Source organism: Schistocerca nitens, chromosome 8 (genome assembly GCF_023898315.1).
Source record: "Schistocerca nitens isolate TAMUIC-IGC-003100 chromosome 8, iqSchNite1.1, whole genome shotgun sequence".
In the NCBI taxonomy this organism is placed as follows: domain Eukaryota; kingdom Metazoa; phylum Arthropoda; class Insecta; order Orthoptera; family Acrididae; genus Schistocerca; species Schistocerca nitens.
In genome coordinates, this window is record NC_064621.1 from 156915814 (window position 1) to 156940988 (window position 25175).

The window sequence follows — 25175 nt, forward strand, 5'->3', positions numbered from 1 at the left end:
CCGCACGGCTCTTTATTGAGTGTATCTCTATTTTGAATGGCCATTAGTGGTCTAGCAGCAGTTGTAGGGCCATCCGTCTCACTTCTCTGTGTGCAGACTTATGCATTTCGTACTGCTCCACCAGAACTGGTGTTCAATTGTCACCTCCTCCCCGTCGTCACCGCCTCCCCCGTCGTCACCGCCTCCCCCGTCGTCACCGCCTCCCCCGTCGTCACCGCCTCCCCCGTCGTCACCGCCTCCCCCGTCGTCACCGCCTCCCCCGTCGTCACCGCCTCCCCCGTCGTCACCGCCTCCCCCGTCGTCACCGCCTCCCCCGTCGTCACCGCCTCCCCCGTCGTCACCGCCTCCCCCGTCGTCACCGCCTCCCCCGTCGTCACCGCCTCCCCCGTCGTCACCGCCTCCCCCGTCGTCACCGCCTCCCCCGTCGTCACCGCCTCCCCCGTCGTCACCGCCTCCCCCGTCGTCACCGCCTCCCCCGTCGTCACCGCCTCCCCCGTCGTCACCGCCTCCCCCGTCGTCACCGCCTCCCCCGTCGTCACCGCCTCCCCCGTCGTCACCGCCTCCCCCGTCGTCACCGCCTCCCCCGTCGTCACCGCCCCACCCGTCGTCACCGCCCCACCCGTCGTCACCGCCCCACCCGTCGTCACCGCCCCACCCGTAACCTCAAGCCTGATCACCCCCACACCTCTCACACCCCTGTCACACCCCTGTCACCCCCTTCCCCTCGCGCCCTTTTCTCTATTCCCTCGCGCCCTTTTCCCCCTTCCCCTCACGCCCTTTTCCCCCTTCCCCTCGCGCCTTCTCCCCTCTCCCCTCGCACCTTCTCCCCTCTCCCCTCGCACCTTCTCCCCTCGCGCCTTCCCCCTCTCCCCTCGCGCCTTCTCCCCTCTCCCCTCGCGCTTTCTCCCCTCTCCCCTCCTGCCTGTCCCCTATCCCCTCGCGGGTTCTCCCCTATCCCCTCGCGGGTTCTCCCCTATCCCCTCGCGGGTTCTCCCCTCTCCCCTCGCGGGTTCTCCCCTCTCCCCTCGCGGGTTCTCCTCACTCCCCACCCCTTCTCCACTCCCCTTCTACCCTCCCCATCTCCCCACCCCTTCTCCCCGCCCCTTCTCCCCTCGCACCCTCTCCCATCCCACAGTCTCTCCCTCCCCTCTCGCCTTATACTCCCTTGTACCGCCCATCTCGTCTCCCCACCCATTGCCCGCCCCCCTTGTACCACCCCTCTCATTCCTCCACACTCTTACCGCCCCTCTCCACTCCTTTACCGCCCCTCTCCTTTACTGCCCCTCTCCTCTCCTTTACCGCCCCTTTCCTTTACCGTCCCTCTCCTCTCCTTTACCGCCCCTTTCCTTTACCGTCCCTCTCCTCTCCTTTACCGCCCCTTTCCTTTACCGTCCCTCTCCTTTACCGTCCCTCTCCTTTACCGTCCCTCTCCTTTACCGTCCCTCTCCTTTACCGCCCCTCTCCTTTACCGCCCCTTCCCTCTCCTCTTCTTTACCGCCCCTCTCCCTCTCCTCTTCTTTACCACCCCTCTCCTTTACCGCCCCTCTCCTTTACCGCCCCTCTCCTTCACCACCACTTCCCTCTCCTCTCCTTTGCCGCCCCTATGCTCTCCTTTGCCGCCCCTATGCTCTCCTTTGCCGCCCCTATGCTCTCCTTTGCCGCCCCTATGCTCTCCTTTGCCGCCCCTATGCTCTCCTTTGCCGCCCCTCTGCTCTCCTTTGCCGCCCCTCTGCTCTCCTTTGCCGCCCCTCTGCTCTCCTTTGCCGCCCCTCTGCTCTCCTTTGCCGCCCCTCTGCTCTCCTTTGCCGCCCCTCTGCTGTCCTTTGCCGCCCCTCTGCTCTCCTTTGCCGCCCCTCTGCTCTCCTTTGCCGCCCCTCTGCTCTCCTTTGCCGCCCCTCTGCTCTCCTTTGCCGCCCCTCTGCTCTCCTTTGCCGCCCCTCTGCTCTCCTTTGCCGCCCCTCTGCTCTCCTTTGCCGCCCCTCTGCTCTCCTTTGCCGCCCCTCTGCTCTCCTTTGCCGCCCCTCTGCTCTCCTTTGCCGCCCCTCTGCTGTCCTTTGCCGCCCCTCTGCTCTCCTTTGCCGCCCCTCTGCTGTCCTTTGCCGCCCCTCTGCTCTCCTTTGCCGCCCCTCTGCTCTCCTTTGCCGCCCCTCTGCTGTCCTTTGCCGCCCCTCTGCTGTCCTTTGCCGCCCCTCTGCTGTCCTTTGCCGCCCCTCTGCTGTCCTTTGCCGCCCCTCTGCTGTCCTTTGCCGCCCCTCTGCTGTCCTTTGCCGCCCCTCTGCTGTCCTTTGCCGCCCCTCTGCTGTCCTTTGCCGCCCCTCTGCTGTCCTTTGCCGCCCCTCTGCTGTACTTTGCCGCCCCTCTGCTGTACTTTGCCGCCCCTCTGCTCTCCTTTGCCGCCCCTCTCCTCTCCTCTCGTCTCCTTTGCCGCCCCTCTCCTCTCCTCTCCTCTCGTCTCCTTTGCCGCCCCTCTCCTCTCCTATCGTCTCCTTTGCCTCTCCTCTCCTCTCCTCTCCTCTCCTCTCCTCTCCTCTCCTCTCCTCTCCTCTCCTCTCCTCTCCTCTCCTCTCCTCTCCTCTCCTCTCCTCTCCTCTCCTCTCCTCTCCTCTCCTCTCCTCTCCTCTCCTCTCCTCTCCTCTCATCTCCTCTCATCTCATCTCATCTCATCTCATCTCATCTCATCTCATCTCATCTCATCTCATCTCATCTCATCTCATCTCATCTCATCTCATCTCCTCTCCTCTCCTCTCCTCTCCTCTCCTCTCCTCTCCTCTCATCTCCTCTCCTCTCCTCTCCTCTCATCTCCTCTCCTCTCCTCTCCTCTCCTCTCCTCTCCTCTCCTCTCCTCTCATCTCCTCTCATCTCATCTCATCTCATCTCATCTCATCTCATCTCATCTCATCTCATCTCCTCTCCTCTCCTCTCCTCTCCTCTCCTCTCCCCTCCCCTCCTCTCCCCTCCCCTCCCCTCCCCTCCCCTCTCCTCTCCTTTACTGCCCCCATTTCTCAACCTCCACCCCCTTTCACCGCTTCCAACCCCCTTCACTGCCTCCACCCCTTTTTACGCCACCTCCCTTTTATCTCCCCCCTTCCATCCCCCCTTTACTGCCCCTCAACTCTCCCTTACTGCCCCCTCCCATCAGCTCCGCTCACTGCTCCTCTTACCTCCTCTTCACACTCTTACATCTCGTCCAACTTCTGCCCCATCTCATTCCGCGACCCAAGCTTCTCTTGCAGCTCTCCTCCACCTCAACAATCCCATCCAAATACATCTGTTTTGAGTATGTGTATGTACGTGCTCTGAAGAAAAGTTTAAAATCTTGGGTACAATGTACAATTTTTATGTGCATATGCAGTGCTCAACATTCCTTGTTAATGGTAAGGAGTTGTTCTTTCATTTCTTAAATGTGTTTTCTTTATTCAACTATATAATGTAGGTATGAAAGACTTACTGCTTTTTGGCAATTTCGTCTATACTCTGGCCCTTACCCTGTTAATCAAGTCATACCATTGATGATTCTTATTCTTACACATGCAGTGTTATAACTGTTATACAGTTGAAACCAGATCTTGACTTTTTGTTTTGTTAAGTCATTCATTGATTTCAGTGTAGGTATCACTCAATGGATCTTAATGTGTTTGTCATTAGTGTGATTGTATTATATAATGATGTTATTAGTATCCTTTTCCCCCTTGTGTTATCAGGAAAGAGACAAGCAAAAATTGGCAAGTCTCAGTCTCAAGATGAGAGCAGCGATGAACACCACGGCAGCTTCCCCTCAAGCAGTGGCCACAGTCACCAATCTATCAGGTATGATGAAAACAGTATGATTTATTGCATCTTAGGTAGTTTCAAGGTATCAGTGACACCATTTTATTAAAATAAACTACATGTCATATGGTGTACTCCCAGTTATTCCTGGTAAGTGGAGGAGATGATGCATGAATAATAATAATAAAAAAATGAATAATCGAGATACTTTCAAACATGTATTCTTTGTTAGAAAGTTTATTGAAGTTCTGTGCATAGGTGGTGTAGGCTTGTTTACTTGCTTGTTTACTTCTTAAAATAGTCTGTGTTGTTGGTCTGCTTCTGAGAGCAGCCGAAAGTTTTTTATACGTCGTTTCAAATTTTTCATGCAGCAATAATGTCACTGTATTGAAACACACTTGGGTCCATATAATCTAGAAGAGTATCAACACATTGCAGTGTAGTACAGTATCTGACAAGTTCACTGTTTTCATCCCATCTTTCACATTCACAGTGCTATTCTTTGTATTACTGTGAAGCAGCTGTCACAATTTCGGTATCACTCATGTTGTGGAACTGGTTTCACATACGGCAATCATCAGCCACTCATTCAAGTTTTCTTCGTTGGCACCTTCATGACATTCAGTCCCATTGTCAGATTCATTATTTGTGCAGTTGTTATTTCTTGATCACTGAAACCTTGAAAATCACTTTCTTCCGTATCTGGAAAAGTTGTCCTCCATGATTGAACTAGTGTATATGGCTTGACTTCCTGCTAGGTATTACAAACCCTGTGTATTGCACTTAGAACTGTCAATTTCTTCCAGAATGACAACAAATCATCATCATCATCAACAGCGACCTGCATTCTGAGTAGACTAGTCCAGTAGTGCATTCTATCAGTGCAGTTATGCCTTGGTCCATTGTATGTGTAATGGGAGTCACCTTAGGATGTAAAAACTTAGTTATGCTGAGACCATCATCAGATATGAGAATCCTCTCAGCAAGCTATGAAAGGGAGTTGTCAAGTAATAGAACAGCCTTTTGTGGCAACTGTTTTTATTCTAAAAAATCACCAAACTTGTAGTACAAAATGAATGTGTAGAACTAGTTTTTGAAAATTTCACTCTCCACCCATGCTCCTTTGTACTGTAATAATGCATAGGGACATGCTCAGCTATGATATCCTTGATTGCTCAGGGTTTTTTTTGAAATTCCAGTCACTTGTAGTTTCACTTTGTGATTTCCAGAGCATTAGCAGTGCACAAAATTGTAATGCACCCTTTAGACGACTTACATCCAGGGCCACAAAAGTACAAACTTTGCTCTTAAAAGCAAGCGTTCTGTTTAGTAGACATTTCCAGTACAGACCATTTTTGTATGCATTATAAATTTTGTCTCGTGTGAAATCCTGTACTTCCATAAATTTCTGAAATTCTTCCCAGAAGGAATCAGCTACTCTTCTTGCACAATAAGTTCACAGATCCCAAGACATTGTTTAATTCTGGTTAGCCACCCAGATGAGACATTAAATCCTCTCTGCAACTTTAGAGCTTCAAGACAAAATTTAGCTTTTTCATCACACAGTACTTATGAAACAAATATACTATCTACTCTTTTTTGGCTAAACCATTACAAAATAGCAGCATCTAGTTCCTCAGATGTAGATCTCTTCATGCTTTTTCCATACAGGTGGCCCTGAACTAGAATCACCTTTCCTGACAAAATCCTGCATTTTCTGCTTACTCTTTTTAATGCCCCAACCAGTCCGCATTTTAATACCATAATACCATAATCAGCAGTTTTCCCCCTTCTCAGCTCTTTCATTTAATTCTAATTTTTGTTTTAATGCCAACAATGTTTCTTTCGTTTCTCCGTCATCATTTTTACAAATTTCTTTTAACTTACTTCATTGACACTTACATGTTGATTAACATCATAAAACTGAGTTGGTTTTCGATTTACACAGAATAGGCTGGCCAATAACAATGGAAGTGGTACTATATTGTCACGTGGCAGTTGTTTAAACAATGGAAATGGCATTTATTGTCACACTATGGATTGTATATTGCTGTTTACTAGAGAAAAATATTGCAGACCGAATAATCCGCACACGAATAATTGGGAGCACACAGTGTTAGCAACTTATATTTACATTTACCAAATATCTTGCAGTAAATTGTGCCAGCAACAAAGCTAATGAGTCATTAATTTTAATTGATTTAACAATATATCCTCATTAAACATTGTAATAATTAATGCTGATGCTTGCCTATGCCTATTCTACAGTTAACTTTTGTTTTAAAATGATATAAATTGAAGTGGTGTTAATCCATTTTCTGAAACAATAACATTTGAGGTGGATTGTTAGTGCAGTAATGATAGAGTATGTAGAAGCAGTCTCAGCTTCTGAAATGGAGATTAAGTGTAATTTTCATATTACACATTTTGATACTGCAGCACTACAATAAACTTTTCTAATATACTACCAATTCTAACAGTAATTCATGATTCATCATTATCTTCTTCTAAAATCTGTGCCTTGTTGTTACATCCACTCTCCTGCAATCTGTGCTACCCTCTTCATTTCTTGATCATTGTGTTGCTTAGTTATCTCCAATTTGGTTTCCTAAAATTAATCCTTCAAAAACTTTGTTTTAAACTTGTGTTGAATCAATGGTTGCCAAACTACAGCCTATGTGCTACATGCAGCCTGAATCAAGTACTCGTGTGGCTTGTGATTCAAATCCATATTTTTCATTAATATTTTTGTGTTACAGAATTTGACCAATTATAGACTGCTTAGAACCTAACCAGAAGTTCTTCATGCTTTGACTGATGGCCTACCTCTGTTTATTTTGTGTCATTTTGTTGTTGGATAGAAAATTTTGTTGTTAATCAGTAGCCTGAAACTTTCTGTCCTGTATGAAGTTTTCTCAGATCCCTTCTTGCTCTTCAATCCATCCCAAGGTATTTTTTCTAATTTGGAAATGAAATTAAATATTTTCGTCGTTCGATATTTGTAAATCTAGTTTTAGCTACAGTTTTGTGAAGTGTTTCTATCATTATCTTTGCATATTACTGCAATATCGTCAGCAAAAGTGAGACATTTCACCTCAGTTCCTCCTCTTCCTTGTTCTAGATGATTCTTTCAATATTTTTCTCTTGTCCTTCTTTATGCCACTATCTCATGACCATAAAACTTCAATCCCCTCTTTCTTATTCTGTCTGTGACTGTTTCTATGTTCATTTCTTCTCTTAGTCTAGTTGTTAACTTTCTTCTTTTGTAGCTCTAAAATTTTTCTTAGTATTTTCCTCCCTTTTCCAGTTCTGCTTGTTCATTTCTTTTATTCAGTGTTAGGTATTCAGATCCGTAAAGTGCTTTCCGTTTAGTTACATTGCGTAAGGTTTAATTTTTGGCTGGTATGGTGCTGATCTTTTATTATACCATTTTTGGTGACTGTGTTAATTCCATTTGATTGGATCCATTCTCCCAAATACTTAAACTTATCAGCGCTTTTGATGTTTCTATGTTGTGTTTCTATGTATTTTTTTCTGTTGCATTTATGTTCAATCTATTCTCTTTACTCATACGATATTTATAAATCTAGTTTTAGCAACAGTTTTGTGAAGTGTTTCTATCATTATCTTTGCATCCGTTTTGTCCTTAGAAGTTACTGCAATATCGTCAGCAAAAGTGAGACATTTCACCTCAGTTCCTCCTCTTCCTTGTTCTAGATGATTCTTTCAATATTTTTCTCTTGTACTTCTTTATGCCACTATCTCATGACCTTCTCCAAGATTGGATTGAAGAGAATTGGTGAGAGCCCATTACCCTGCCCAACACCTGTGTTAATTCAGAAGGGTTCAGAACTTCTCTTAAGAATTTAAACTTTTGAAGTTGTGTCTGTTAGTGTCTATTCAACTAACTGTTTAGTGGTTTTGTCGATACCTGCTTCTTCCATTGTTAGAAATACTGTCTCTCTCCATCCACAGAATTATAGGCTTTTTTTGAAATCAATGAATGTATTAACTGTGTGAATGTTCTGCATTCTTCTGATCCTGAGGGTTGTTTTCAAGTTAAAAATTTGCTCTCCAGTTGTGTGTTATGCTTGGTGTTCTGTCTTATTCTGTAGAACTTTGGGTATAATTCTGTAGGTGACTGGACATAGAGATATGCCTCAGTAATTGTTGGTGTCTGTCCTGTCTCCCTTCTTATGTAGCAGATGGATTATGGCTCGTTTCAGGTCACTCAGTGTTCTTCCATGCTCCCAGCAATCCTTAATAACCCCATAAATGGTTTCTTCTGCCCACTTCCCTTCCCTTTCCACATCTCAGCCAACTTCCCTTCTTCACCTTACGCTCTGTTGTTTTTCAGCTGCCCAATGCATTTTTCAATTTGACGCAGTCACTGGTGGTTCTGGAGGAGGATTTTGCTATTGAAGCTCTCTGAAAATTAGTCATTGTGTTGGTTCCTTGCAGTTAAGAAGGTTTTTGATGTATTTTGCTAGCAACTCACAGTTGCCTTTGATGTTGTTGGTAATCAGTTTGTCTGTTGAATCTCTGAAATGCAGGCTCACTTGCTTGTTCTGTTAATCTTCTTTGAAAACTTTGTAGAAGTCATATTTCCATTTCTCTGTGCAAATAATTTTTGATGTCTATTCCCTGATCTCAGTGGGTGTGTTCCAATCTGTTTCCTTTCTGCAGGAGTTCCATTTTTTCCAAGCTGTTAGTATATTCTCTATCACTTTGTCACATACCTTATTCCACCAACTATGTTGCCTCTTCCTTCGTGTTTGTTCTAGTTCTTTCACCATTATTTCTTCTCTGACCTCATCCCACTTTCTCATCTTCTTTGCACGAAGCCTCTTAACGAATTCATTCCTGTTATCTGGTTTGGTTATTGCCACATGATCCAGTGGATATGAGCCTGAATGTGTATTTATTAGGAGAAGACTGGTTCTCCTCGATAATTTTCTGAGAAAGGTTTACTTTTTTAAAATCAAATTGTTTGGAAAAGTTAATGAGCTTTTCTCCATTCTTATTGGTTCATTTATGTGCAGGAAAGTGTCATACTATTGCCTTGTATTTATCTTCTCTACCAATCTGTGCATTGACGTCTTTTATGAGCAGTTTTACATGATGCTTTGATATTTTTGATGTCATATTTTATAGTGATCTATACATAATATGCTTCTAGCAGCTAACAGTTCAAAAAGTCAGCCCCCGGTCTAGTGGTTGCGTCTTTAACTAGTAATCGGAACCTCTTGCATCTTAGATTCGGACCTAGTCAGTACTTCAGTGTCGAATAAAAATCATTAGCAATGGCGGCAATAGGTGCCCAGTACATCCTTGTTCTGCCAGCATCTTTGTCAAAGAGGGTGCAGTGTACTGACCTTCAGGGCAACCCCTTCCTCTAGGGGTGGAAAGGTTACATTGTACGAGTCAGATTGTGGAATGTTGGAATGGCAGCAATTTGAAAGTGGTAGGGAGGCTAGAAAATCTGAAAAAAGAAATGAAAAGATTCTGTCTAGATATAGAGTGGGGAGGAGGAGTGGGAGGTCAGTAATTGAAATGGAAAGATGACAAGTGTTTTTGATCAGATGAATATGAGGTAGTATCAACAGCAGTAGAAATATATTCATTATGGATAGGAAAGTAGGGTAGAGAGTGAGTTACTACAAACAGTTCAGTATTAGGGTTATTCTCATGAGAATTTACAGAAAACCAGCACTAACAACAATAGTTCAGGTATGCATGCTGATGTTACCGGCAGAAGGTGAAGAGCTAGAGAAAGCATACTCCATATGTGAGGATATCGAACAATTGATTCAGTATGTAAAAAGAAATGATACTCTAATAATCTCTTAGTATTAGAACACTGTTATAGGGAAAGGAGGAGAATGAAGTGTTAGAGGAGAATATGGGATTGTTGGCAGGCATGTGAGAGGGGAAAGGCGAATTGAGTTCAGCAGTAAATTTCAGCTGTTTAAAATAACAAGAGGAGCAGGTATACTTCGGAAAGGTCTGGCAATACAGAGAGACTCCAGCTGACCAAGAACAAAGAGCTTGGATTAAAAAGGGTGTGAGCCCAGGATGTAGTCTTTTGCCCCTTTTATTCACTCTAGACATCAAAGAAGCAATGACAGAAACAAAAGGTTAAAGTGTGGGATTGCAATTAAGAATGAAAGAATTTCAATAAGATTCACAAATGACATTACTGACCTCAATGAAAATGAAAAATTACAGCACATGTTAAATGGAATGAACAGTGTAATGAGTACAGTGTATGGACAGTGGATAAACCAAAGAAAGACAAATTTAATGAACAGTAGCAGAAATTAGATGAGTTACCAACTTAACCTTAATATTGGGGACCACAAATTATTCAAAGTTAAGGAATTCTGCTGCCTTGAAGGCAAAATAAAGCATGATGGGAGGCAAAGACAAAAAGCGCAGATGAACACAAGCAAAAGACATTTCTGGCCAAGAGAAATCTGCTAGTATTGGACATTGACCTTAATCTGAGGAAGGACTTTATGAGATTGAACATTTGGAGTATAGCATTGTATGGTAGTGACAACTGGAATAGAAGAAAACTGAAGTTTTTGAGATGTGATTGAATGTTGAAAATTAGGTGGACTGATAAGATAAGGAATGAGGAGGTGCTCTGCGGAATAGGCATAGAAAGGAACATATGGACAACATAAACAAGATGAAGGGACAAGCTGAAAGGACATGTGCTAAAATGTCAAAGAATAACTTCCATGGTACTAGAGGGAGCAGTAGAGGGTAAAAATGGGGAGGGGGGGAGGGCGGTAGGACAGCAGAAGGCGGACATTGGAATTCATGGCAGTTTGCATTGAACCAGTCAGAAGACTGATGACAAACTCCCTCTCACTACCCCAAACAGTGGGGCATGCAGCTTTCCTGTTGCAGCCTTGCTATATATACTCAATTGCCCCCACATACATTGATTACATACTAATATACATATGTAATCAATTAGTGATGTTATTAGTGTATATGGAACCATAGGTGCCACCCCAGAATGTCAGTATTGGTTCTTGAGTAAAAAAGTTTGACAAACATTGGTCTAAATTAATGTCTAGAAAGTATGGTTTTTCAATTTTTTGGGATACTTTATAAGGGACTTCTCTACTCACTGATCTCTTTCAAGTGATCTTCATTGGATTTTCTTTTAGTCTGTCATCTACATACATAGCCCATAAACTACATTGAAGTGCTTGGTACTTAGTGTGGTATCATATTAGGACTTCTTCCCATTCAAATTGTATATGGAGCATGAGAAGAATGATTGCTTAAGTGGCTCTGTGCATGCTGTAATTTGTCTAATCTTATTCTCATAATCTTTGTGGAAGCTGTACATAGGAGACGGAAGAATCTTTGTAGATTCTTTACTTAACACTAGTTCGTGAAAGTTAATAAGTAGGCTTTCATGAGATACTAGGCATCTACCTTCAAGAGTTTGCCAGTTTAGGATTTCAACATTTCTGTGATGCTTTCCCAAGAGTCAAACTAATATGTGACTAGTTCCGCCACTCTTATTTCTGTACTTTCAGTATTCCCTATTAGTCCAGCTGGTCCTCATAAGCCTTCTCCACAATCACATTTCCATCACTTGTGAAAACTTTATTTTCAACAGTATCTAGCTTGCATAGCAATACAGGAGTCACAAGAACGTCTTAAATTGTTTCTTTCTTTCTTTCCTACACTAAATCACTTGTTTGCTATGAGTTGTTTTCATTCATTGAAAGCATGTTTGGCTTTTGCAATGCTTTTTCTGATTTTGTCTACAAACAAAAACGAAATTGGCTATCTCAGTTCACTGGTTTTGTGTAACAAAAATGAGGTTGAACTCCACTGTGGACACGTTCAGTGAGGTGTCTGAATGTCTGAGGATGAATGGCAGTCCATTCTTCCTCAAGATCTGAAACCAGAGGAGGTAGTGATGTTGGATGCTTGGGTCTGGAGCGAAGTCAACATTCTAATGCTTCCCAATTGTGTTTCATTGGGTTTAGATTGGGACCCAGGGCAGACCAGTTCATTTCAGGAATGTTATTGTTGACAAATCATTGCTTCACACATGCTGCTTTATAATGAGGTACATTGTCATTTGATATAACCAGTCATCACCTCAGAACTGTTACTCTACTGTACGCAGTACACAATGCTGTAAAATGTGTTGTTATCCTTCCTCATTTAGTGTTTTCTTAAGTGCAGTAAGGGGACCACATCCAAACCATGAAAAACGCACCATTGCATAACACTACCTCTTCTGTGCTTCACTGTTGGCACGGTGCATAATGGAAAGTAACATTCTCCAGTCATTTGCCAAACCTAACCCCTTCCATTGGATTGCCAAGTGTATAGTATCAGTCATGACTCCAAATCACTTGTTTCCAGGCATCTGCTGTCCTTTGGCATTGGCCTTTACACCACCTCAAGTGTCTCATAGTATTGACTACAGAAATGTGTGGCTTATGAGCTGCTGCACAACCATGTACCCCATTCTGTTTAACGTCTCATGCACAGTCATTGTGCTAGTTGGATTGCTAGTAGCACTTTGAAACTCAGTAATCTTTCCTTTCGTTGTATTCATGTGATTTCTTACAACCATCCTCTGCAATGCTGGGTGGTCTCTTCCATACAGTACATGAGCTCTGCCTGGTCTTGGTTTACCTGTAGTTGTTCTTTCACATTTCCACTTCACAGTCACTTTGACATTTGACTTGGGCAGCTTTAGAGCTGTTGAAATGTCCCTGACAGATTTGTTACCCAGATCACATCCAATGGTAAATTCTAAGTCACCGGAGTCTCCTGACAGACCAATTCTCCTTTTACTCCTTCTCTGCTGACAACACAATGCTGCCTTCCTCATTTTATACCGATGGACCCACCGCTCATGACATCTACTGGTTAATTCCGCATTATGTAGGGGGTAAGTTAATCAGATAGTACATGTGTAGATAGTGTATAGTTGTGAATCATAGTAAAGACCCACTCTGGTTTACAATTGTTAGAAAGCTGCTATGAAAACAAAAAGAGATTCATATCAAATTTGAATGTAACTGGGACCTCAAAGACAAAAAAACTGAATGAAGTCAAAATTTTAGCATAAGGAGGGCCATGCATGAAGAATTTTAAAAAATTGAAAGTAGAATTCTATCCACTGACTTGCTGACTTGTCAGAAAATCCTTAGAAGTTGTGGTATTGTATTATATCAGTAAATGAGTCAAACCCATCTGTCAGGACAATCTGTGACCATAATGGTATTCAAACAAAGGATGACAGAGAGAAGGCCGAAATACTAAATGACTTTTTACAAAGCTGTTTTACTGAGGAAGATCATGGTGTAGTTCTTCCTTTAAATTGTTGTACACATGCCAGAATGACGATATCGAAAAAATTGACAGAATGACTATGCAGAGTACGCAAAAGAATGTGTTCCTTTTCTATAGGTTGTTTGAGGACAAAGCGTTTTAGTGATTGGGTGGAAACACAGGTCATTCTCATTCCGGGATGGGTTGAAGCAAAATACTGTGGTATTACATCTTGAATGGTAGTCTGTTGTAGAATTTTGGAACATCTTTTATGGTTGCATATTGTGACATTTCTGACAACTGGAAATCTCTTCTATATGTGTTCTGAAAACAATGATTGTATGAAACCCAACTCGCTCTGTTCATCCACAAAACCCAGAAAGCAGTAGTTACTGGGCTCTAGATTGATGCCTGTTTTTTTAACTTCCAATAGGTGTTCAGTAAAAGTTCTGTACTGCCACCGACTGAACAAAATACAAACATGTGGGATACCATACCAGCTGTATGAATGGATGGAATAGTTTCTAGCAAACAGAACAAAGTATGTCATTCTCAGTGGATAGAAATCATCAGATGAAAAGCAATTTCGAGGTTACCTCAAGAGTGTGTTACAAGAGCATTACTTTTTGCAATACATACAGCGTGCCCCAAGAGGAATGTTCAGTATTCAGTGATGTGACAGGAATGAGCATTCAGAGCAAAAAGTTGAGTAAACTTGGGCTCTAAAATGTGTATCTTGAGAGCTATGAGCACTTTTTAGTAGCAAAGATGAACAACTGCTCATAGCTATTATGGTATGCATTTTAAAGCCCATGCTTACCCCTGCATACTGACCATTACTCCAGGGACGCCCTATGTAAATGGCAGAGTGGATAATGTCAGAAATTCCAGGAAGCTTTTCATGGATGATGTGATTGGATACAGAGCACTCCAATGCTAGAAAATTGTAGAGAAATACAGGAAAATCTGCAGAGAATTGACATTGGTGCTGGGATTGACAGTTGATCCTCAACATGAAATACATGTAACACACTGTGCAAAAGTGGACCGAAACACCCGTTGTTCTATGATTACATGATTGCAGAACTATTAAGTGGAAGCAGTCAAATCCATGAAATCTCTAAGAGTATGCATACAGAGTGATGTAAAGTGGAAAAACCACATAAAACTAGTTGCAGATAAGGCAGGTGCCAGACTCCGCCCAGTACTTGAATATTGCTCATCAGTCTGTTATCTGTATGATACAGAATTGATAGAGGAAATAGAGAAGATCCAAAGAAGAGCTGCACACTTCATCACAAGCTTATTTAATAAGCACAAGAGTATCACAGAGATGCTCAGCCAACATCAGTGGCAGACACTGTGAGATAGGAGTTGCAAACTCGTAGTACAGTTTACTGTTAAAATTAAGAGAGCATATGGCCCTAGAAGAGCCAACCATCATATTGCTTTCTCCCATGTATATCTTGTGAAGAGAACATGAAGGTAAGATAAGAGGGATTCTGACTAGCAAGTGTTCAGCCTGCGAAGCATTCACAACTAGAGCGGGAAAGGGGGGAAGTGACAGAGGTCCCCAAAGAACTCTCCACTATTCAGCACAGTGTGATGATGAGGGGTGGGCAACCACTACAGTGAATGGTGGAACTGATTTGGTAGTGTCAGCAGCCAGTTGTTCACCATCCTGGGTGAGATAGCAGTTAGTGCCAAGTGGTTGTCTGGTTGTAGGCTGACGTGTCATCAAGAAAACGCATTGATTAAACATACATTTTATCAGTGAACACATCCAATAATCGTAACAACTTTCCGTGGTGGCAGTACCCTCGAGGGCACTTAGTGAAGACACCATGCAACCTGGGACATCCTGTTGTAAACCACAAATCTTCCTAGGGCGGAGAACGAAAACGTATGGCTGGATTGTATGTTAATTCTGGCTCATCAGATTCTTCATAGTACTAATAGCACACTGTTGCAAAATAGTTCCCTTTATGATGATGTCGGGTTTATAATGCCCTAGCAGACCTGCTAGCTGTGTTCTAGTTGTATTTTACAAATGAAACTAGGCAACACAACAGATTCTATTGAATTGCTCTTGTTTATGTAATAACAACAATTTATCGATGGTACTAACTATCTCATTCACTTCAGCAGCAGCCCATTATAAGACAAACTTACGGTATCGCTTACAGTTTTCAAAAAAACTGTTCCAACTGTTTTTTGTCTGTCCACACGTCCCAATCCATATAATCTCATTGGCATAAGTATTTTGAGCTGAGATGAACCCACTGAATGCTCTAAGCCCATACAGTGCAACCACATGGAAAACTTGCGCAGTCTAGGAGAGACAGCTCTTTCTCAAATGAAACATTTTGGCTCTCCTGTCCATGACTAAAAGTTGACTAATCCAGGAGCTCCAGTTCCATTTAAAATGGAGAAATCTCTACACTTTAAAAGTCCTTGAACAAAGCTCGCATAATGTCCCACATAAATTCGCAGCTAAACTTTCACATCGGCTCTACATTCTTCTCTCTATCTTGCTATTGTCTGACTGAGTGTTTGCTTCTCCCACAATGTTATTTTGTCATAGTGCTGTGAAATAAGATAATATTTTATACAACTGTGAACGAATTGGTCAATTTTAACAACTGTTTCCAAACAAAAACTATATCATGTATCACATTTAACTCCTGATTTTAATGATAGGGGCACCCAAAGCTCTAATCTAGGTCTAATCTCTCACAAATCTTAAGTTATCTTGAATCATCCATTACCATGTTTAAATTTTGTTATTGAATTAAATACACAAGTGTTCTCCACATTTCACTGCCATTTATGTTTTGCTTAAAACTTTAAAAAAGGTAATATTCAGATTAATGCTCTGTGTCCCTGTATTACTTAATTTTATGTTGGTGATTTGGCTTGAGCAGAGCTCACAATACACACAATAATTCTCTTGAAAGCATTGCAAGATGGTGCCTGGCCTTTATGTGGCATTTAACAAATAGTATACAAAATTTCAGGTGACTGACACGCATTGCCAGTTCCCCAACATTAGGTGGGATATTGTCCAATCATACTGAATGTTTGAGAAGACCATGTCCCTTTGTAAACCCTTTTAAAAACACGCACTTTGGAGATACCAGGACAACCTGTGGTGTCTATCATTGACTCCCAGTTTTGGTTACAATGCAACCAGACTGGCAACTGATAGGATCTGCTCCTTTCCGAACTCTTTGTGTTTGAAAGTGTGTGACCGTAACCTTCCCATATAATGAGACAATGTTCTTTGGTTATATTTTGAGACCTCAGCCAGGCGGCACCCGAAATGGGCATGGCTCACCCTAAGCAGGTGGGTGATTGAACTGTTGCTTTCCCCCACGCCACACCTCCAACAGATTCACATTCATAAATGTTCCATCCTGAATGGTGTGTGAAAAAGCTGCACCTTGACCATTACAGCTTTCTCTGGTACTCCCCCATATATCTTAACCAGTGCTTGACAATAAGCCACTTTGAATCACTCAGCCCTGTGCCTCCTGCTCTTGTCCACATGCAGTGCAAAACTGCCAGCAGTAGTGCATATCCTTGCAGGCAGGCACAGACAGTGACAGTATGACAATATAGGCAAAGATGGCTGGGCAGTTGAACTGGCATGGTCTTGAACAGTAGCCCTCCAGGGTAGGAGACTGGCCATGACTGGAAGTAGGGTCAGAGGTGGCCTGCTGGCTGGATAGTGCTGAGTCCACAACAGTGGACATAGAGTCAGCTGTAGGCTTGCTGTTAGTGGAGGCCAAGTCTTGTTGTGTTAGTTTGTAGATCCACATTAACTTGTTAACCAAAGTGGATCCATTCTAGAAGTTGCAGCTGCCAGACTACAAGTATCTGTGTAAAAATGAGGAGTATTTGTGAGGGCTTGCCACAGTGGTTCTGTCTTTCTGTGGTGTCATTATTATGGCGCTGGACCCTCAGCCTCCCAGCAGTGCGCTAATTGCCTGACATTATGGTAGCAGTTTCTGTCACATCATCGTGCAGTCTCTGACGTAACTGTGTCTTGTCAGCTCTGTTTTGACCCATTTCATGGCCTCTTGCATTTGCCATACCAGTGTCATTAATTTATTCAGTTTCCTCTACTTCACATAAAGGAAATTTATTCTATATTTGGGTCACTGTTCAATTCGCAACTATATCGCAGCTTGTAAATTTATTCAGTAGTGTCAAAAAATAGTTGGAGTGCTGCAGTAATGTGGCTTGAGAGTTTAGATGTAGATGTTGTTGTAGGACAATGGACAGACATGTGGAAAGAGGGCTTAATTTCTTCAGATTTTCTACAAAATTCTTCCTCAAAGGTAATGAAGTGGTCTGGTGTTAAACCCCTCAGTGCGGGCTGGGTCATGGCAGTGTGGCAAGGTCATAGGAGCAGGCTGTTGATAGCTTAGGGAGGAAGCCTCTAAAGTCAAAACTATTTTATTTCTTTTCATTCGACTACATGGTAGTGTCTCAGTAGAGGTGATTGCCATATCCCCTCACAGCACAAGGAGAGGATGGTGCATGGCAGCGGTGAGGTAAAAGCTTCTCCAGATGCTTATGCACCAGCATGTGGCTCCATTAGTGCGATGTGGCCCATCTTGGTTGGAGCCAACAGTGCTGAAGACTAGAAGCCCTTTTTAAGATTCTTGATATTATTACACTCCTTTTCCCAATACCTGTGCTCTTCATAGTATTTGTTATTGATAATAAAAATCCATTTAAACTGGACTGTGATTTACTCGGTCACAATACGAGACTCAAAAATAATTTTCTTTTAGGTTTTGCACCTTTGTGTAGAGTACAGAGTGGAGTTATGCACTCTGGTGGAAAATGTTCCCATCTGACATAAAGCAGGAAATCTGGAATCTCACCCAATTCAAAAGAAAATTCAAAACATACCTCATTATCTACTAATTTTATAAATTAACTGAATAACTAGATTGAAGAATTGAAAAGTTCCATTTGCTACATGTCAAGTAGCAATGTTCATTGTAATGCTATGTAAGTAGTAATATGACTAGTCTTATTTGAAAAAGATGAGGGACATTCCATATTGATTTACACTTTATTTTTTCCCATGATTCATAGTGCACCATTTGATTAATCATTAAAGTTGCAAATGTGTAGTACTTTGGTCTAACCGTAGGTGCCAGGACACTCAATAGACGTTTAACCCTGCACAGTACAGCCCATTTTCCTAACTGCTGTCACTACGTCAGCAGACAACACGGAGTGATGGATGATGTTGTTTATGTGGAAGGAGAATGTAGACACTGTGTGTATCCACAGGTAGTTTGTGACCGTGTGTGAAGAGTGTACACCATCACAAAAAGTGTTCTTGCAACACAACAGTGCTCGTCCGTATTGGAGTTGGGAAAACCAAAACTCCCATTGCCGAAATGAGGTTCAAGGTACTGCCACACTCGCCGTATTCTGCTGACTTGGCCCCTTCTGAATACCAGTTGTTCAGGACTATGAGGAAATCTCTGCACGGACGTCATTTTGCAGACTTCCAGTAACTGTGACCATCTGCCCTGTAGCAGGTGCGAGAAACTCCAGAAAAGTGGTTCTAGCAGACCCTGCATAAGTTAAAGGGGCAAGTCAAGAAAATATGCTGGGTGTGGCAATATCTGCAATCCCATTTCAGTGATAGCAGCTGTGGGTTTCCTACTCGTGTGGGGACAAGTATTGTCGTGCTGCGAGATCACTTTTCGTAACAGTGCACACTCTCCACACAGTGCCACCAATTGCTTCTGAATGTCCACAGTGTTTACTGCGTTCTACTACAGAAACTGTGTCATCCAGTACTGTCCTTGATGATTGATCACAGTTTGTGCTGTCTGCTCACTTAATGACAGCAGTTGGGAAAAGGGCTTTACTGCGCAATTGTTACACTTCTAGTGGTTGTCCTGCCGCCTAGGACTAGATCAGAGTACTACATGCTAGTAGCTTTAATGATAAGTCAAAGGTGCACCATGACTGATGGGAAAAAATAATGCATAAATCAATATGGATATCCCCTCGTGTCATTGTAATCAAGTAATATGAAGCCACAAAAAGCATATAACCACCATCTATGTAGTATAATTGAGGAAGTATCAGTTTTTTCTAAGCGCCAGTTTTTCTCTATTAAAATTAGCTGTCATATCCATTGTTAGAATTAAGTAGTATAGTGATAGTTTGCCATTAATACAGTATACGGATTAATTTCTGATTTCAATGCCTTTTTTAATGTACACCTTGACCCCTTCTGTGTTCCTGAAGTTTCTCCCTGTTGTGATGGTATCTACAGAACATGAATGAGCAACATAAGTAGTCTATGCTCATATACATGTTAAATTGTTTCCTTGCTTTTTCATCATAAATTGGATTTGGGAATTAAAAAATAATCTGAAAGAACCTTTCTGGTGGCAGTTTTTTTTTGCCCAACATATTGCTGTCATTTGCAACTGATGCATAAAATTTCTATTACTGTCACACATTCGTGTCTGGTTTCTAGAAAATGTTGTGCAGATACATCATCAATTTTCAATAGTTTTCATATTCCAGTAGAGACTGCTCTCTGTCTATTGAGTTTCATCCACATTCTTTGCCGGAGAGCTCATGTAGTCCAGGTTTGTTCTTAAGAGACTCACTATCTTCATGACTTGGTAGTTTTTTGCTAGATCTGTATCTAATTATAATGGACTGCAGTAATTAGATGTGGATTTGAAGATGAGCTTTAACAAAATTTGAAATCCAAGTAAAGATTAAGTGACCCAGATGAAGTCAGTCTTTCTCCATTATGTAAAAATTAAACCTATTCATTTTATGTATGTGACTGAATTGCTAATGCTGAAAAATAATTTTTCAGTGCCAGTAGCACCAGGTCTAAACTTACCGTTTAAAAAATAAAGCATTCAAGCAATAGTGGAAGTCACCTATGCTCTGTTTGCAATTACTAATCACAGTTGATACAGAAATGTTACAGTCAGTTCACATTTTATTCTTAACCAATAATGAAGTGAGACTGTAGTTCTAATTTAAGAATTTAAGAGAATACTTCATTACAACCACACTTATCAATGTGAATCACGATAAAATCTGATCACATTACAACCGATGCATCAGGGAAGTGCAAGTTTCTGTTTTCAACACCTGCCATCATGAGAATCAAAATACCTCTTATAATAAAAGTGACAAATTAATTTTTAAATTAAATTAGTTTTCAGAATTACCTATAAACAGATGTGTAGTTTTTATTTGACAAGGTATTCTGTTTCTTATGGTGTTGTATGTCTGGCGATGAAAACTTTCCCTTTCAAAACACATCAGTTTTAATGACCAGATTTTGATGTTATTAACATTATATGTGTCTGAGCGGAAAAATTGACTTAAATCTGTCCGTAGTTGATGAAATATTAACCCCAAATATTCTTTCATGTAATTTAAATGGTAGTGGTCATGCTATTAATGTCAAACACATCATACAGTTTTGGAGAAAATATTTTGACATTGATGATGCCATACATGTGATGATCTGTTGATTGACAATGCTGTATGTAATGTAGATATATCTGTTTTCTGTTGAAAAAGAAAATATACTTATTCTTCACATTATATTTTAAGACAATATAAATATGAGGTATAGTGTCTTATAGAAGTAATGTAAATTACAGGTATATTTTCTTCAGTGGATTGGAAATAATAGCCAACCAGTCTGAAAATACTGGTTTATTAAATCTTGACCAAGGTTTTGACAGTTTTAAAACTGTCTTCATCAGAAGATTTTGTATCTATTAACAAATATTATGACATTGTGTGTGGAACAGAGATGGTATCATTGTAATAAGCAAAATCACAGAAATGTTTAAAAATAATTTTAGTGAAGCATACTCTTATAGAATCACATTTTATGCATACCTGATGTGGAAGTCACTGACTCTACATAGTACATGTGCATGTCATCCACTCCATCACCATTTAAAATACCATGATATAAAAGTAGTAACTCATTACTCTAGGGCTTGTCTTAAAACTGTTTAAAATATCACACATTTGACAATGGATCCAACAGTGTGTAGTGTGTCACTTCAAAGATTTGTGTATGACATTTAAATATAAAATGTGGCATCAGAACAAACAAAGCATAAGTATACCACATACAGTGCTAGTGACATGTGCCTACTGCTGAATAATTGAGGCACTAGCCTTAGATCACCTGTGGTAGGTGACACTCTTGCGCATTCTGTATCTGTGTAATTGCAATAGCAGTGTGTGTGATTTCACAAGTATATATTCATTACTAGAATTAACATATTAACCAAAAAGTTGAAAAAAGGGAGAGGGAATGGAGTAAAAAGAGGTGCCATTAAAATCACATGGCTTAGGAAGAATCCATAGCTCAGATAAACATAGCAAACACATTTACAATATATGCAAAAATACACAAGAAGCACTTGTGTGTGAATACACAACTGTGACAAGCATGAGTGTCAAAGCAAAAACAAAACGAGGAAGTATTATCAGTCTATAAGAGGCCCAGTAATTGACATTTTGAGTTGCCCCATGACATGAAGGGTTACTGAGAAAAGAATTGTGACAGAGAAAATGCAAACATTGAAAGACAAATGCGATTTGGGGAAAGAGAAAGGGGGTGGAGGACTAGATCATCACTTGTGAAGCATCATACTGATGGATGTGGTCTTACTGATAAAGCATGCTATATGAACAAATATACTAGAAGGGGAGATGATGTAAAAAAACTCAGTAAAATAATGAATAAATGAAGCCCCACTAAGCAATATATATATATATATATATATATATATATATATATATGCCTAGAAATCACGATACTATAGGCAGAATAAAGCACACTATAAAAAATGAGGGGGATGGGTGTAAAGTGGTTCATTACTAAAATGTTGTATTCTTTTTTTCCTTGAAATTCTATGCTCAGTATTGTCTTTTATTTTTTTATTTTACAATGTACAGTCCTTCAACCACAGTTAAGTTGCTGTTCAACATTGTAGTAATGAACCACCACATACCCATCCCCCCCCCCCCCTATAATATCATGATTTCTAAGCTTATATACACTGCTTAGCGAGGCTTCATTTATTCATTATTTTACTGGGTATATTATAACCCCCCCCCCCCTTCTAGCATATTTGTTCATATAGCATACTTTATCAGTGCAACTATTTCCCTTAGCATGATACGTCACAAGTATCTACACTATCCCCCCCTTCTCTCTTTCCCCAATTTGCATTTGGCTTTTAAAATTTGCAGTTTCTCAACCACGGTATGTCCTTTTACAGTATTCCTTCATGTCAAGGGTCAACTTAATATGTCGAATATTGGGCCTCTTATACATTGACAGTACGAGGGTGGTTTAAATAGTTCTCTGAACGGAATAGGACAAAAGTACTTACATCACTGAAACTTTAATTATTTTTCAATGTAGTCTCCTTGTAGATTAATGCACTTCGTCAAACAATGTTCCAGTGCCTTGATCCCACCTCGAAAATGAATTTTCTTCAGGCCTGCAAAATGGTTGTCTGCTCCAGCTATCAATTCTTCATTTGGAGTGAATGTTCGTCCACCAAGAAAAATTTTCAGTTTTGGGAAGAGATGGAAGTCTGATGGAGCCATATCAGGTGAATAAGGCGGGTGTGGCAACAATTCATAATTCATCAATTTTGCCATGGCAACAGCACATGTGTGCAGGTGCACGTTGTCTTTATGGGAGATGACTTACTTCATTGTTAAACCTGATCTTTTTTCACGTATCTTTTGTTGCAATTTGTCCAGAATGCTAGCATAGTATTCTCCAGTAATTGTTTGCCCAGTGGGGAGATAATCTACAAACAGAATCCCCTTCACATCCCAGAACACTGATGTCATGACCTTTCCCCGCCGAGGGAATTGTCTTTGCTTTCTTTGGTGGTGAGTGATCAGCATGTTTCCACTGCTTTGACTGTTGTTTTTTCTCTGGGATATAGTAGTGCACCCAAGTTTCAACTGTGGTCACAAACCATCGCAAAAAATCTTGTTCGTTTCTCCTCAAGCTGGCCAAACATTGTTCTGTTACATCCATTCTCACGCGTTTTTTATCCAGTGTCAAGAGTCGTGGCACTCATCTTGCAGATAATTTTTTCATTTCTAATTCTTCAATTAAAATGTGATATACCCTTTCAGATGACATCTGGCAAGTGACAGCAATTTCACGCACTTTCAATCGACAATCTTCCACAACCACTTTGTGCACTTTTGCAATGATTTCTGGAGTAGTGACACATCTTGGCTACCCACTGAGAAGATCATCTAAGTTCTCCCAACCAAATTTAAATTCATTTGTCCACTTGGCAACAGTTGAATATGAAGGAGCAGTGTCACCCAGTGTATTCTGGAAATCGGCATGAATGGCCTTTGCTTTCATACCTTTCTTTACGAAGTACACTACTGGCCATTAGAATTGCTACACCAAGAAGAAATGCAGATGATTAATGGGTATTCATTGGACAAATATATTATACTAGAACTGACATGTGATTACATTTTCACCCAATTTGGGTGCATAGTTCCTGAGAAATCAGTACCCAGAACAACCACCTCTGGCCGTAATAACGGCTTTGATACGCCTGGGCATTGAGTCAAACAGTTTGGATGGCGTGTACAGGTACAGCTGCCCTTGCAGCTTCAACACAATACCACAGTTCATCAAGAGTAGTGACTGGCGTATTGTGATGAGCCAGTTGCTCGGCCACCATTGACCAGATGTTTTCAATTAGTAAGAGATCTGGAGAATGTGCTGGCCAGAGAAGCAGTTGAACATTTTCTGTATCCAAAAGGCCCATACAGGACATGCAACATGCGGTCGTGCGTTATCCTGCTGAAAAGTAGGATTTCGCTGGGATCGAATTAAGGGTAGAGCCACGGGTCGTAAAACATCTGAAATGTAATGTCCACTGTTCAAAGTGCCATCAATGCAAATAAGAGGTGACCGTGACGTGTAACCAATGGCACCCCATACCATCATGCCAGGTGATACGCCAGTATGGTGATTACGAATACACGCTTCCAATGTGCGTTCACCGCGATGTCGCCAAACACGGATGCGACCATCATGATGCTGTAAACAGAACCTGGATTCATCTGAAAACTGACGTTTTGCCATTCGTGCACCCAGGTTCGTCGTTGAGTACACCATCGCAGGCGCTCCTGTCTGTGATGCAGCGTCAAGGGTAATCGCAGCCATCATCTCCGAGCTGATAGTCCATGCTGCTGCAAACGTCGTTGAACTGTTCGTGCAGGTGGTTGTTGTCTTGCAAACGTCCCCATCTGTTGACTCAGGGATCGAGACGTAGCTGCACGATCCGTTACATCCATGCGGATTAGATGCCTGTCATCTCGACTGCTAGTGATACGAGGCCGTTGGGATCCAGCACGGCATTCCGTATTACCCTCCTGAACCCACTGATTCCATATTCTGCTAACAGTCATTGGATCTCGACCAACATGAGCAGCAATGTCGCGATACGATAAACCGCAATTGCGATAGGCTACAATCCGACCTTTATCAAAGTCGGAAACGTGATGGTACACATTTCTGCTCCTTAGACGAGGCATCACAACAACGTTTCACCGGGCAATGCCGGTCAACTGCTGTTTGTGTATGAGAAATCGGTTGGAAACTTTCCTCATGCCAGCATGTTGTATGTGTCGCCACCGGTGGCAACTGTGTGTGAATGCTCTGAAAAGCTAATCATTTGCATATCACAGCATCTTCTTCCTGTCGGTTAAATGTCACGTCTGTAGCATGTCATCTTCGTGGTGTAGCAATTTTAATGGCCAGTAGTGTACTTAATCACTGCTAGAGTCTCGATCCACACACACCCTCCCCCTCCCCGCGTCCTCCATGTTCACAAATCACTATGCAGGAACAACAACAGAGCCACGTCACTGCCACAGCTCTCTTCCAAGAGCACTGATGGGGTACGTGTTTACAGGCAACAGTCCAATGAATATCGTGAACAACTCATTGCACTAACACTGACCTTTCGTTATGATTCCCA

General features: G+C 41.8%; 1 protein-coding gene across 1 annotated transcript in view; it reads left to right on the plus strand.

The window, feature by feature from the left end:
- LOC126198479 (dmX-like protein 2) overlaps positions 1-25175 on the plus strand; it is a 304650-nt gene that overhangs the window by 53030 nt on the left and 226445 nt on the right. Inside the window, exon 10 of the mRNA XM_049934840.1 lies at positions 3702-3807. Within this exon, the coding sequence (XP_049790797.1) occupies positions 3702-3807 (106 nt within the window). The remainder of the gene's footprint in view (positions 1-3701; positions 3808-25175) is intronic.